Genomic DNA, 13,912 nt, shown 5'->3' with positions numbered 1-13,912 from the left:
ATCGAGCTGATAATTATTTTTTTGTAACTCATCTGCTTGCTGCAATTTGCCTCTAATAAAAAACATGACTGAAGCCAGTGTGCCTAACGCAGACCTTGTGTTGTCGGCTTCACTGTGCGGAGCTAATTTGTTTTGGTTTGAGAATTGAATAGGTCATGTGACATCACTCTCGGAAATTATTTCATGCATGATTTAAGAACACACTGAACCGTCGACGTACTGTCCTTTTGAAAACAAAAGAAGTTTTAGTTATTTCTGGGTAGATTTCTTGGCTCTAATCCTGACTCAGTCAGGGTGTTTACATGGTTTCAAACTTGTATCATTCTTATAGCTGTCGTCAAGAACACCAAAAAGGTTTACACTTACACGATCATGATATAAAGCCAACAATATTGTCATGTTTCTCCTGAGAGGGGGGGCACGGGTGTCCCAGTCGTCTAAGGAGCCGCGATTCGCTTTGCAGAGTTGCGTCCCTTGGGCACGCCAGAAAGCTATGATTGTGGGTTCGAATCCCGATTCGCCCCGATTATGTTTTAGGTTTGTCAGCACCATACCCATGCTCGTGGGTTTCACCGAAGTGGTAAACGTCTGTGACCTGCACCAGTCCGGGCTTTCCTCCCACATTAAGCTGACACACCGTAATATAACTGGAATAATGTTAAAAGCGGCGTAAAACCCAAATCACTCACTCACTCACTCTCCTGAGAGGCAACTATACTTGTCGTAAGAGGCAACGAACGGGAAAGGGTGGTCAAACTCGCTGACTTGGTTGTTGCATGTCATTGTATCCCAAATGCTCATAATATCAATCACTGGATTGTCTGGTCCAGACTCAGTTATTTACAGACCGACGTCATACAGCTAGAATATTGCTGTGTGCAGTGTTAAACAACAACAAACAAACAAAGTGTCGTTCAAATGTTCTTTACTGCTGATATTTTCTTTCAGATTCCTGTCAACTGCAGATATGTATGGTCGGGGAAGGGGACAGAGAAGTGACTCCTGGGGAGGACGCTCAGGCAGAGGGGGTCGAAGTTATGGAGGCAGGAGGCACGAAGATGATGGGGACAGGCATGGCAGGAGGGACCGAGGTCACCAGAGACATGGCGGCAGAGGCTGGAGGGACAGCAATGTGGATGGTAACCATGGTAATTTGTCAATACTGTAACAGCCCGACCGCCTCCGTGGTCTTGTGGTAGAGCCTCTGCCCGGAGAGCGGAAGGTCCGGGGTTCAATCCCCGGCCGCGTCATACCAAAAGACGTTAAAGATGGTACTTGTTGTTACCCTATCTGGCACTCAAAATTAAGGGGCTAGAATAAGGACTGGTAGTACAAGCAGCCACACACACACACACACACACACACACACACACGTGCATGCACACCACTATATAAGTGCAATAATCTTGGACCCCATTTCACCTCACCTCACTGTAACAGCCCTCAAGGCTCGGTGACTGGGGTGAATACGAGTCATTATATCCCAATGCCTTGGGGATCTTTGCTCTTAATATCAATCACCGGTTTGTCAGGTCCAGACTGGATTATTTACATCCGCTTGTCATACTGATGGAATATTGCTGAGCGCAGCGTTGAACATCAAATATAAGATAGCTATGTGATAAATTGCAAAGAACAATGAAGAATGAAGCCTGGTTTATATCACAGTAAAATTGTTCTGTGATGACGTCATTTCTGGAGATTTGAACATGTGCTCGCAATTTGATGATGTCGTAAAGTGGACAGCATTATTTTTGAGAGGGAAGTGTCTTGTGTCTAGTTGTTCCGCATAGATGTTGCTAGGCAACGCAGATAAAACGCAATGGCCAAACGATAGCATCATAAAATGGGCGAGAAATTACTATCGGTATTGGGAGAAAAGGTACAGATAATCTCCAATTGACAATTGCGAGAATATCTGGGAAGTACCAAACTTAACTCCCTTTTCATAAAATGGACTTGTCTGACATTGCCAAGATTGAATTGTATTTTGGGAGTCATCGTTATTTAAATACGGGTAAATATCTTTTTTAAATATCATACATTTTTGTAACATCCTTGAAGAGGCTGTACATAATGTTGATTTCTCATATATATCATGCGCCCGTCATGGTTTATTCTCCATGTAGTTGTTTATTGTACGATAAACATCTCCCACTCATCTTTTTTTTCTTTAATAAACAAACTACAGGCGGAATAAATCGCTTCTGGTCAATTAGTCCCAGGAAGATTTGGAATAATTTGAAAGAACTTACTCAGTTAACATATACCCTTGTGGGGAGCTGGGTTATAATTGCTACTCTGCAACCTGTGCTGGTTGTAAGTGTCTACGTAATGGATCGGAGGGTCAGATGACTTGGATGATGGTTGTTGCTCACAATATCGACCACTGGATTGTCTGGTCCAGGCTCAATTATTTACTGACTGTACAATAAAGATGCACAGTTAACAAGAGTCAAGTATGACGCTACATACCAATATTTCCCTGATGATGCTTATGACTCTGTACATACAGGCAGCAATGATGGTGATAGTCGCGGTGACGGCGGCCGTGGTCGGCCCCCTCCTGGTCTTCGAGGTCGAGACATTGGAATGTGGTACGCAAGACGGAGCAAGGACAAGAAGGAGAGGCAGGACAGAGAACAGGTGGGTGGCGCTGGTGTCAGTAGCAGGTGGGTGGCGCTGGTGTCAGTAGCAGGTGGGTGGTGCTGGTGTCAGTAGTAGGTGGGTGGTGCTGGTGTCAGTAGCAGGTGGGTGGTGCTGGTGTCAGTAGCAGGTGGGTGGTGCTAGTGTCAGTAGCAGGTGGGTGGTTCTAGTGTCAGTAGTAGGTGGGTGGTGCTGGTGTCAGTAGGTGGGTGATGCTATTGTCAGTAGCAGGTGGGTGGCGCTGGTGTCAGTAGCAGGTGGGTGGCGCTGGTGTCAGTAGTAGGTGGGTGGCGCTGGTGTCAGTAGTAGGTGGGTGGTGCTGGTGTCAGTAGTAGGTGGGTGGTGCTGGTGTCAGTAGCAGGTGGGTGGCGCTGGTGTCAGTAGCAGGTGGGTGGTGCTAGTCATTGTAGCAGGTGGGTGGCGCTAGTCATTGTAGCAGATGGGTGGCGCTGGTGTCAGTAGCAGGTGGGTGGTGCTTGTGGTTGTAGCAGGTTGGTGGTGCTAGTGTCAGTAGTAGGTGGGTGGCGCTGGTGTCAGTAGCAGGTGGGTGGTGCTGGTGTCAGTAGCAGGTGGGTGGCGCTGGTGTCAGTAGCAGGTGGGTGGTGCTGGTGTCAGTAGTAGGTGGGTGGCGCTGGTGTCAGTAGTAGGTGGGTGGTGCTGGTGTCAGTAGCAGGTGGGTGGCGCTGGTGTCAGTAGTAGGTGGGTGGCGCTGGTGTCAGTAGTAGGTCGGTGGTGCTAGTCATTGTAGCAGGTGGGTGGCGCTAGTCATTGTAGCAGGTGGGTGGCGCTGGTGTCAGTAGCAGGTGGGTGGTGCTAGTGTCAGTAGTAGGTGGGTGGTGCTGGTGACAGTAGTAGGTGGGTGGTGCTAGTGTCAGTAGTAGGTGGGTGGTGCTAGTGACAGTAGTAGGTGGGTGGTGCTTGTGACAGTAGCAGGTGGGTGGTGCTTGTGACAGTAGCAGGTTGGTGGTGCTGGTGACAGTAGCAGGTGGGTGGTGCTGGTGTCAGTAGCAGAGGGGTGGTGCTGGTGTCAGTAGCAGGTGGGTAGTGCTAGTGACAGTAGCAGGTAGATGGTGCTAGTGTCAGTAGCAGGTGGGTGGTGCTAGTGTCAGTAGTAGGTGGGTGGTGCTAGTGTCAGTAGTAGGTGGGTGGTGCTGGTGTCAGTAGCAGGTGGGTGGTGCTGGTGTCAGTAGTAGGTGGGTGGTGCTAGTGTCAGTAGCAGGTGGTTGGTGCTGGTGACAGTAGTAGGTGGGTGGCGCTGGTGACAGTAGTAGGTGGGTGGTGCTGGTGTCAGTAGTAGGTGGGTGGTGCTAGTGTCAGTAGTAGGTGGGTGGTGCTAGTGTCAGTAGCAGGTGGGTGGTGCTAGTGACAGTAGTAGGTGGGTGGTGCTAGTGTCAGTAGTAGGTGGGTGGTGCTAGTGTCAGTAGTAGGTGGGTGGTGCTAGTGTCAGTAGTAGGTGGGTGGTGCTGGTGACAGTAGCAGGTGGGTGGTGCTAGTGTCAGTAGTGTCAGTAGCAGGTGGGTGGTGCTGGTGTCAGTAGTAGGTGGGTGGTGCTGGAGTCAGTAGTAGGTGGGTGGCGCTGGTGTCAGTAGCAGGTGGGTGGTGCTAGTGTCAGTAGGAGGTGGGTGGTGCTGGTGTCAGTAGTAGGTGGGTGGTGCTGGTGTCAGTAGCAGGTGGGTGGCGCTGGTGTCAGTAGTAGGTGGGTGGTGCTGGTGTCAGTAGTAGGTGGGTGGTGCTGGTGTCAGTAGCAGGTGGGTGGTGCTAGTGACAGTAGCAGGTGGGTGGTGCTAGTGTCAGTAGTAGGTGGGTGGTGCTGGTGTCAGTAGTAGGTGGGTGGCGCTGGAGTCAGTAGTAGGTGGGTGGTGCTGGTGTCAGTAGTAGGTGGGTGGTGCTGGTGTCAGTAGCAGGTGGGTGGTGCTAGTGACAGTAGCAGGTGGGTAGTGCTAATGTCAGTAGCAGGTAGGTGATAACACCAGCTTGTTGTTGGGCCTAGTGACAACTTTTTATTTTGTTACATCAAATTAATATATTGTATATCAATGCATATTTACCATGTTTACATTTTATATTTTCATACATGCATCTTTGAATACAGTTTGCACATTTACATGTTTATTCATGTACTATACTGAACTAAATATGACTGCTTTCAGAGGCCAACAGTGGCCATGGACTCAAGCAGAGAAAATCACATTCGTGACCTCCTTGACAAAATCAACTCTTCAGAACCACGTGTAGACATGTTCGACAACCAACACGCAGGGCCAGCTTCACAATCCGACTCGCTTGACAACAAAGCCTGGGCATCCAGCGCTCCTCCAGACATGTTCGACAACCCGTACGGCGAGGCCAGCAGTCGGCCGCAGACTGCAGGGAAAGGAGCGAGTGCGTTCCCCAAAACTAGAGACTTGAGAGACGACAAGGAGGAAGAAGACACAGAAGAGGAAGTGCCGTCCATGTCGGCCATTATAGAATATTCAAAGGCAGAGGATGAATACCCGCTGGCAGAGAGTTCCGTGGATTTTGAAGGTTCGTCTTGTCATGATTTTGGTACTAGAATCGAAAAATTCATTTGGCACATTGCTATACTTTGGGCCATGCATTGGTGAGTAAGTGAGTTGGGTTTAAAGCCGCTTTTAACAGTATTCCAGTTATATCACAGCGTGTCAGCTTAATGTGGGAGGAAAAGTAGAAGTGATGCAGGTCTCAGACGTTTGCCACTTTGGTGAAAGCCACGAGCACGGGTATGGTGCAGACAATTCTAGAAACAAAATGAGGGAGAACCCACGTTCATGCCCATATATGTATCATGAGGCTATGTATTGATACTTATTAAGCCTCAAAGTGAGATTGACCAATCAGAGAGCAGAACTACTGACCCCACATGACCCTGTATACCGGTAATTTTTGTTTCATTTTTGCATATTAACGTAATAAATGGTGCGCAGCAGATTTACTCCATGTGTGCACCCTGGGTTTACATTAATACAAATAATGTTGAAGTCAGTTCTTATAAATGAGGGCGGTCGGGTAGCCTAGTGGTTAAAGCGTTTGCTCGTCACGCTGAAGACCCGGGTTCGATTCCCGACATGGGTACAACGTGTGAAGCCCATTTCTGGTGTCCCCCGCCATGATATTGCTGGAATATTGCTTAAAGCGGTGTAAAAGCATACTCACGCACTCACTCTTATAAATGAATATGTGAAAAATAACTTCACAGACCTCTTATTTTACCATTAACACTCAAAATACTGTGGAGAACAATACGAAATCAGTGATATTAATCAGTTCAATAATGCAATAGAAGCCCCACCTATTCTTTTCGCAGCCAACCAGGAAAGTAGTCTGCTAGTGGGCGTGGCCTATTTGCTTGGTTAGCTAACAAAATGCCTTGGAAACACTTGCAATCTATTCATTGGTCGACCCGTGAAGATTCTGGGTAGAATAGGTCTTCAGCAATCCATGCTTGCCGTAAAAGGTGACTATGCTTGTCGTAAAAGGCAACTAACGGGATCGGGTGGTTAGGCTCGCTGACTTGGTTGATGCATGTCATCGATCCCAATGGCGTGGATCGATGCTCATGACATTAATCACTGGATTGTCTGGTTCAGACTCGATTATTTACAGACCGCCGTCATATAGCTGGAATATTGCTGAGTGCGGCGTAAAACAACAAACCAACTATTCATTGGTCATTGTTCTAGGTGCCAAGTATGCCGATGAGCCGTGGGATCAGTTGGGTCATCTGAGTGACAGTCTCCTGAAGGAGTACAACGAGAAACAGCTGCAGCCTGACTTCCGGAAGATGATGGCGTTCAGGGAGAAGCTGCCATCATTTGAAATGAGGGAGGTGAGAGCTTTCAAACTAAACTCTGTGCACAGTCAATGCTAATGAGAGCTCTAAGCTAAACTCTATCTATATCATTGATACATAGGTGCACACAATACTTGAATCGGCGATGTGAGATCGCGCTAAACAATAAATAGAGACCTCCTCTGTGGTCTAGTTGAAGTGCGTTCGCCCGGAGAGCGGAAGGTCCGGGGTTCGATACCCGGACGTGTCATACCAAAAGACGTTACTTGATTGTACTTGTTGTTACCCTGTCTGCTGCTCAACATTAAGGGGCTAAAACAAGGACTGGTCGGCTCGGAGTCAGTATACTGTGTCTTAATGTGGTAATCATGTTAAACTGCAGTATGGTATCGGAGCTAGCACTAAAAATCGGCATCAATCCTGACTGGTACAATCAGACACACACACACACACACACACACACACACACACACACACACACATGTACATGCATGTCACTATATCAGTGCAAAAATCTTGGGACACGACATTAAAGCCAATTTCACCTCACCTACAAATAGAACAGGAACTCAAAGAGTTACCTCCCATAGTGGCAGAAGTAGCATAGCGCCACATGTAAGCATGGCAGAACATAAAACATGGTGGCTGAGGCACGCCAACTAACTGTCACATTTAATAACCATCCCTTCATTTAAGACTACTTTTTGTTGTTTGTTTTGTTAAAGTTTTTGAGATGACAATAAATAAATGTATGAAGAAAAGGTGTGTTTATGTGTCAATGTCAAAAAGACGTTGTGATTGCATTTCAGAAACTGATGGATGACATAAACAACAACCAGGTTGTTGTGATCAGCGGTGAAACTGGCTGTGGTAAAACAACACAGGTAGGTTGTTTGTTGTTATCATTAGCTATGATGCAACCACTGACATAAAATCTGTGGTGATTTTTCACGTTTTCAATAGGTCCGCAGCAACTTATGCTGGTCGTAGAGGCGACTAAAATGTCAAAGAAACTAACATTTTAGTCCCCTTGTCCTTATAATGATAATATACAGCAAAACCTTAAAAAATGACAAGTTTCTACTTGTCCTTATGATACCTTAACTATTGGGCAGTTTGGCAAGGACTACAGGACTAGTGCCAATTTCTAACCCTGCTAAACAGATGGGGGCGGTCGGGTAGCCTAGTGGTCAAAGCTTTCGCTCGTCCCGCCGAAGACCCGGGTTCGATTCCCGACATGGGTACATTATGTGAAGCCCATTTCTGGTGTCCCCCGCCGTGATGGAATATTGCTAAAAGCGGTGTGTCGTCCCCCCGATGATGTGGGACATGTTCATACTATCAATCACTAGTTTATCTGCTCCAGATTTGCCTGTTACAGGGCATTGTCATATAGCTAGAATATTGAGTGTGGCGTAAGAACACAAGACAAAGAACTACATTCACTATATTCCTCCATTTCATAAGAGGCGATTGGGTTGTCAGGCTCGCTGACTTGGTTGATGCATGTCATCGTATCCCAACTGTATAGATCTCATGATGTCAGTCTCTGGATTGTCTGGTCCAGACTATTATTTACAGACAGACGTCATACAAACAAAAATCATGTTGGTTGGTTTTTTGGTTTTTGGTTTAACGCCGTACTCAGTAATATTCCAGCTATATGATGGCGGTCTGTAAATAATCAAGTCTGGACCAGACAATCCAGTGATTAATATCATGAGCATGAATCCACACAATTGGGGTCGATGACATGCATCAACCAAGTCTGACCACCCGATCCCGTTTGTCGCCTCTTTTACGGCAAGCATGGGTTGCTTAAGACCTATTCTACGCCGGATCTTCATGGGTCCAAAAATCATGTAGGTAGGGGTGTCCAAAAAGGGAATTAGGTGGACTTTGTGTGAGTGATGTCTATCGTAATATGACTGTAATAACGTTAAATGTGTATCAAACATGTATGAAGACATAGAACATCCGAATGTGTTTGTGACTTGTACAGCTGTGTGTTATCTGTTGTAATATGACTGTAATAACGTTCAATGTGTATCAAACATGTATGAAGACATAGAACATCCGAATGTGTTTGTGACTTGTACAGCTGTGTGTTATCTGTTGTAATATGACTGTAATAACGTTAAATGTGTATCAAACATGTATGAAGACATAGAACATCCGAATGTGTTTGTGACTTGTACAGCTGTGTGTTGTCTGTTGTAATATGACTGTAATAACGTTAAATGTGTATCAAACATGTATGAAGACATAGAACATCAGAATGTGTTTGTGACTTGTACAGCTGTGTGTTATCTGTTGTAATATGACTGTAATAACGTTAAATGTGTATCAAACATGTATGAAGACATTGATCATCAGAATGTGTTTGTGACTTGTACAAGGGTGTGTTGTCTGTTGTAATATGACTGTAATAACATTAAATGTGTATCAAACATGTATGAAGACATTGAACATCAGAATGTGTTTGTGACTTGTACAGCTGTGTGTTGTCTATTGTAATATGACTCTAATAACATTAAATGTGTATCAAACATCTATGAAGACATTGAACATCCGAATATGTGTTTGTGACTTGTACAGCTGTGTGTTGTCTGTTGTAATATGACTGTAATAACGTTAAATGTGTATCAAACATGTATGAAGACATTGAACATCAGAATGTGTTTGTGACTTGTACAGCTGTGTGTTGTCTATTGTAATATGACTGTAATAACGTTAAATGTGTATCAAACATCTATGAAGACATTGAACATCAGAATGTGTTTGTGACTTGTACAGCTGTGTGTTGTCTGTTGTAATATGACTGTAATAACATTAAATGTGTATCAAACATCTATGAAGACATTGAACATGAGAATGTGTTTGTGACTTGTACAGCTGTGTGTTGTCTATTGTAATATGACTGTAATAACATTAAATGTGTATCAAACATGTATGAAGACATTGAACATCAGAATGTGTTTGCCACTTGTACAGCTGTGTGTTATCTATTGTAATATGACTGTAATAACGTTAAATGTGTATCAAACATCTATGAAGACATGGAACATCAGAATGTGTTTGCCACTTGTACAGCTGTGTGTTGTCTGTTGTAATATGACTGTAATAACATTAAATGTGTATCAAACATCTATGAAGACATTGAACATCAGAATGTGTTTGCCACTTGTACAGCTGTGTGTTATCTATTGTAATATGACTGTAATAACGTTAAATGTGTATCAAACATGTATGAAGACATTGAACATCAGAATGTGTTTGTGACTTGTACAGCTGTGTGTTGTCTATTGTAATATGACTGTAATACGATAAATGTGTATCAAACATGTATGAAGACATTGAACATCCGAATGTGTTTGTGACTTGTACAGCTGTGTGTTGTCTGTTGTAATATGACTGTAATAACGTTAAATGTGTATCAAACATGTATGAAGACATTGAACATCCGAATGTGTTTGTGACTTGTACAGCTGTGTGTTATCTCTTGTAATATGACTGTAATAACGTTAAATGTGTATCAAACATGTATGAAGACATTGAACATCAGAATGTGTTTGTGACTTGTACAGCTGTGTGTTGTCTGTTGTAATATGACTGTAATGACGTTAAATATGTATCAAACATGTATGAAGACATTGAACATCAGAATATGTTTGTGACTTGTACAACTGTGTGTTGTCTGTTGTAATATGACTGTAATGACGTTAAATGTGTATCAAACATGTATGAAGACATTGAACATCAGAATATGTTTGTGACTTGTACAGCTGTGTGTTATCTATTGTAATATGACTGTAATAACGTTAAATGTGTATCAAACATCTATGAAGACATTGAACATCAGAATGTGTTTGTGACTTGAACAGCTGTGTGTTGTCTGTTGTAATATGACTGTAATAACGTTAATGTGTATCAAACATCTATGAAGGCATAGAACATCAGAATGTGTTTGTGACTTGTACAGCTGTGTGTTGTCTGTTGTAATATGACTATAATAACGTTAAATGTGTATCAAACATGTATGAAGACATTGAACATCCGAATGTGTTTGTGACTTGTACAGCTGTGTGTTATCTCTTGTAATATGACTGTAATAACGTTAAATGTGTATCAAACATGTATGAAGACATTGAACATCAGAATGTGTTTGTGACTTGTACAGCTGTGTGTTATCTATTGTAATATGACTGTAATAACGTTAAATGTGTATCAAACATATATGAAGACATTGAACATCTGAATGTGTTTGTGACTTGTACAGCTGTGTGTTGTCTGTTGTAATATGACTGTAATAACATTAAATGTGTATCAAAAATGTATGAAGACATTGAACATCCGAATGTGTTTGTGACTTGTACAGCTGTGTGTTGTCTGTTGTAATATGACTGTAATAACGTTAAATGTGTACAAAACATGTATGAAGACATTGAACATCAGAATGTGTTTGTGACTTGTACAGCTGTGTTTTATCTCTTGTAATATGACTGTAATAACGTTAAATGTGTATCAAACATGTATGAAGACATTGAACATCAGAATGTGTTTGTGACTTGTACAGCTGTGTGTTGTCTGTTGTAATATGACTGTAATAACGTTAAATGTGTATCAAACATGTATGAAGACATTGAACATCAGAATGTGTTTGTGACTTGTACAGCTGTGTGTTGTCTGTTGTAATATGACTGTAATACGATAAATGTATATCAAACATGTATGAAGACATTGAACATCAGAATGTGTTTGTGACTTGTACAGCTGTGTGTTGTCTGTTGTAATATGACTGTAATAACGTTAAATGTGTATCAAACATGTATGAAGACATTGAACATCAGAATGTGTTTGTGACTTGTACAGCTGTGTGTTGTCTGTTGTAATATGACTGTAATGACGTTAAATGTATATCAAACATCTATGAAGACATTGAACATCAGAATGTGTTTGTGACTTGTACAGCTGTGTGTTATCTGTTGTAATATGACTGTAATGACGTTAAATGTGTATCAAACATCTATGAAGACATTGAACATCAGAATGTGTTTGTGACTTGTACAGCTGTGTGTTGTCTGTTGTAATATGACTGTAATGACGTTAAATGTATATCAAACATCTATGAAGGCATAGAACATCTGAATGTGTTTGTGACTTGTACAGCTGTGTGTTGTCTATTGTAATATGACTGTAATAACGTTAAATGTGTATCAAACATGTATGAAGACATTGAACATCAGAATGTGTTTGCCACTTGTACAGCTGTGTGTTGTCTGTTGTAATATGACTGTAATAACGTTAAATGTGTATCAAACATGTATGAAGACATTGAACATGAGAATGTGTTTGTGACTTGTACAGCTGTGTGTTGTCTGTTGTAATATGACTGTAATAACGTTAAATGTGTATCAAACATGTATGAAGACATTGAACATCCGAATGTGTTTGTGACTTGTACAGCTGTGTGTTGCCTGTTGTAATATGACTGTAATAACGTTAAATGTGTATCAAACATGTATGAAGACATTGAACATCAGAATGTGTTTGTGACTTGTACAGCTGTGTGTTGTCTGTTGTAATATGACTGTAATAACATTAAATGTGTATCAAACATCTATGAAGACATTGAACATGAGAATGTGTTTGTGACTTGTATAGTTGTGTGTTGTCTATTGTAATATGACTGTAATACGATAAATGTGTATCAAACATCTATGAAGACATTGAACATCAGAATGTGTTTGTGACTTGTACAGCTGTGTGTTGTCTGTTGTAATATGACTGTAATAACGTTAAATGTGTGTCAAACATCTATGAAGACATTGAACATCAGAATGTGTTTGTGATTTGTACAGCTGTGTGTTGTCTGTTGTAATATGACTGTAATAACGTTAAATGTGTATCAAACATCTATGAAGACATTGAACATGAGAATGTGTTTGTGACTTGTACAGCTGTGTGTTGTCTGTTGTAATATGACTGTAATAACGTTAAATGTGTATCAAACATGTATGAAGACATTGAACATCAGAATGTGTTTGTGACTTGTACAGCTGTGTGTTGTCTGTTGTAATATGACTGTAATAACATTAAATGTGTATCAAACATGTATGAAGACATTGAACATGAGAATGTGTTTGTGACTTGTACAGCTGTGTGTTGTCTGTTGTAATATGACTGTAATAATGTTAAATGTGTATCAAACATGTATGAAGACATTGAACATCAGAATGTGTTCGTGACTTGTACTGCTGTGTGTTGTCTGTTGTAATATGACTGTAATAACGTTAAATGTGTATCAAACATGTATGAAGACATTGAACATCAGAATGTGTTTGTGACTTGTACAGCTGTGTGTTGTCTGTTGTAATATGACTGTAATAACATTAAATGTGTATCAAACATCTATGAAGACATTGAACATCAGAATGTGTTTGTGACTTGTACAGCTGTGTGTTGTCTGTTGTAATATGACTGTAATAACGTTAAATGTGTATCAAACATGTATGAAGACATAGAACATCAGAATGTGTTTGTGACTTGTACAGCTGTGTGTTGTCTATTGTAATATGACTGTAATAACGTTAAATGTGTATCAAACATGTATGAAGACATTGAACATCCGAATGTGTTTGTGACTTGTACAGCTGTGTGTTGTAGAATGTGTTTGTGACTTGTACAGCTGTGTGTTGTAGAATGTGTTTGTGACTTGTACAGCTGTGTGATGTAGAATGTGTTTGTGACTTGTACAGCTGTGTGTTGTCAGGTCCCCCAGTTTATCCTGGACGACTACATCCAGAATGGGATCGGGTCTCAGTGCCGAGTCATCTGTACACAACCCAGGAGGATCAGTGCAATATCCGTGAGTCACACGTCAACATAGTCACACGTTAACATAGTCACACGTTAACATAGTCACACTTTAACATAGTCACACGTTAACATAGTCACACTTTAACATAGTCACACATTAACATAGTCACACGTTAACATTGTCACACTTTAACATAGTCACACGTTAACATAGTCACACATTAACATAGTCACGCGTTAACATAGTCACACGTAAGCATAGTCATGCCTTAACAGTCACACGTTAACATAGTCACAAGTTAACAAAGTCACACTTTAACATAGTCACATGTTGACATAGTCGCGCGTTAACATAGTCACACGTTAACATAGTCACACGTTAACATAGTCACACTTTAACATAGTCACACGTAAACATAGTCACACGTTAACATAGTCACACGTAAGCATAGTCATGCCTTAACATAGTCATGCCTTAAGATAGTCATGCCTTAACATAGTCACACGTTAACATAGTCACACGTTAACATAGTCACTTGTTAACATAGTCACACGTTAACATTGTTACTTGTTAACATAGTCACACGTTAACATAGTCACACGTAAGCATAGTCATGCCTTAACATAGTCACACAT

General features: G+C 41.8%; 1 protein-coding gene across 1 annotated transcript in view; it reads left to right on the top strand.

The window, feature by feature from the left end:
* Window positions 1-13,912, top strand: part of LOC139477734 (ATP-dependent DNA/RNA helicase DHX36-like) — a 51,278-nt gene that overhangs the window by 1,651 nt on the left and 35,715 nt on the right. The window contains exons 2-7 of the mRNA XM_071260131.1: window positions 949-1,139; window positions 2,516-2,646; window positions 4,797-5,172; window positions 6,348-6,493; window positions 7,267-7,341; window positions 13,230-13,325. Coding sequence (XP_071116232.1) covers window positions 949-1,139; window positions 2,516-2,646; window positions 4,797-5,172; window positions 6,348-6,493; window positions 7,267-7,341; window positions 13,230-13,325 — 1,015 coding nt within the window. The remainder of the gene's footprint in view (window positions 1-948; window positions 1,140-2,515; window positions 2,647-4,796; window positions 5,173-6,347; window positions 6,494-7,266; window positions 7,342-13,229; window positions 13,326-13,912) is intronic.

This window comes from Haliotis cracherodii, unplaced genomic scaffold (genome assembly GCF_022045235.1).
Source record: "Haliotis cracherodii isolate W230 unplaced genomic scaffold, xgHalCrac1.p SCAF_35, whole genome shotgun sequence".
NCBI lineage: Eukaryota > Metazoa > Mollusca > Gastropoda > Lepetellida > Haliotidae > Haliotis > Haliotis cracherodii.
Note: the sequence above shows the minus strand (reverse complement) of the source record. Positions and strands in the feature narration are given on the sequence as shown.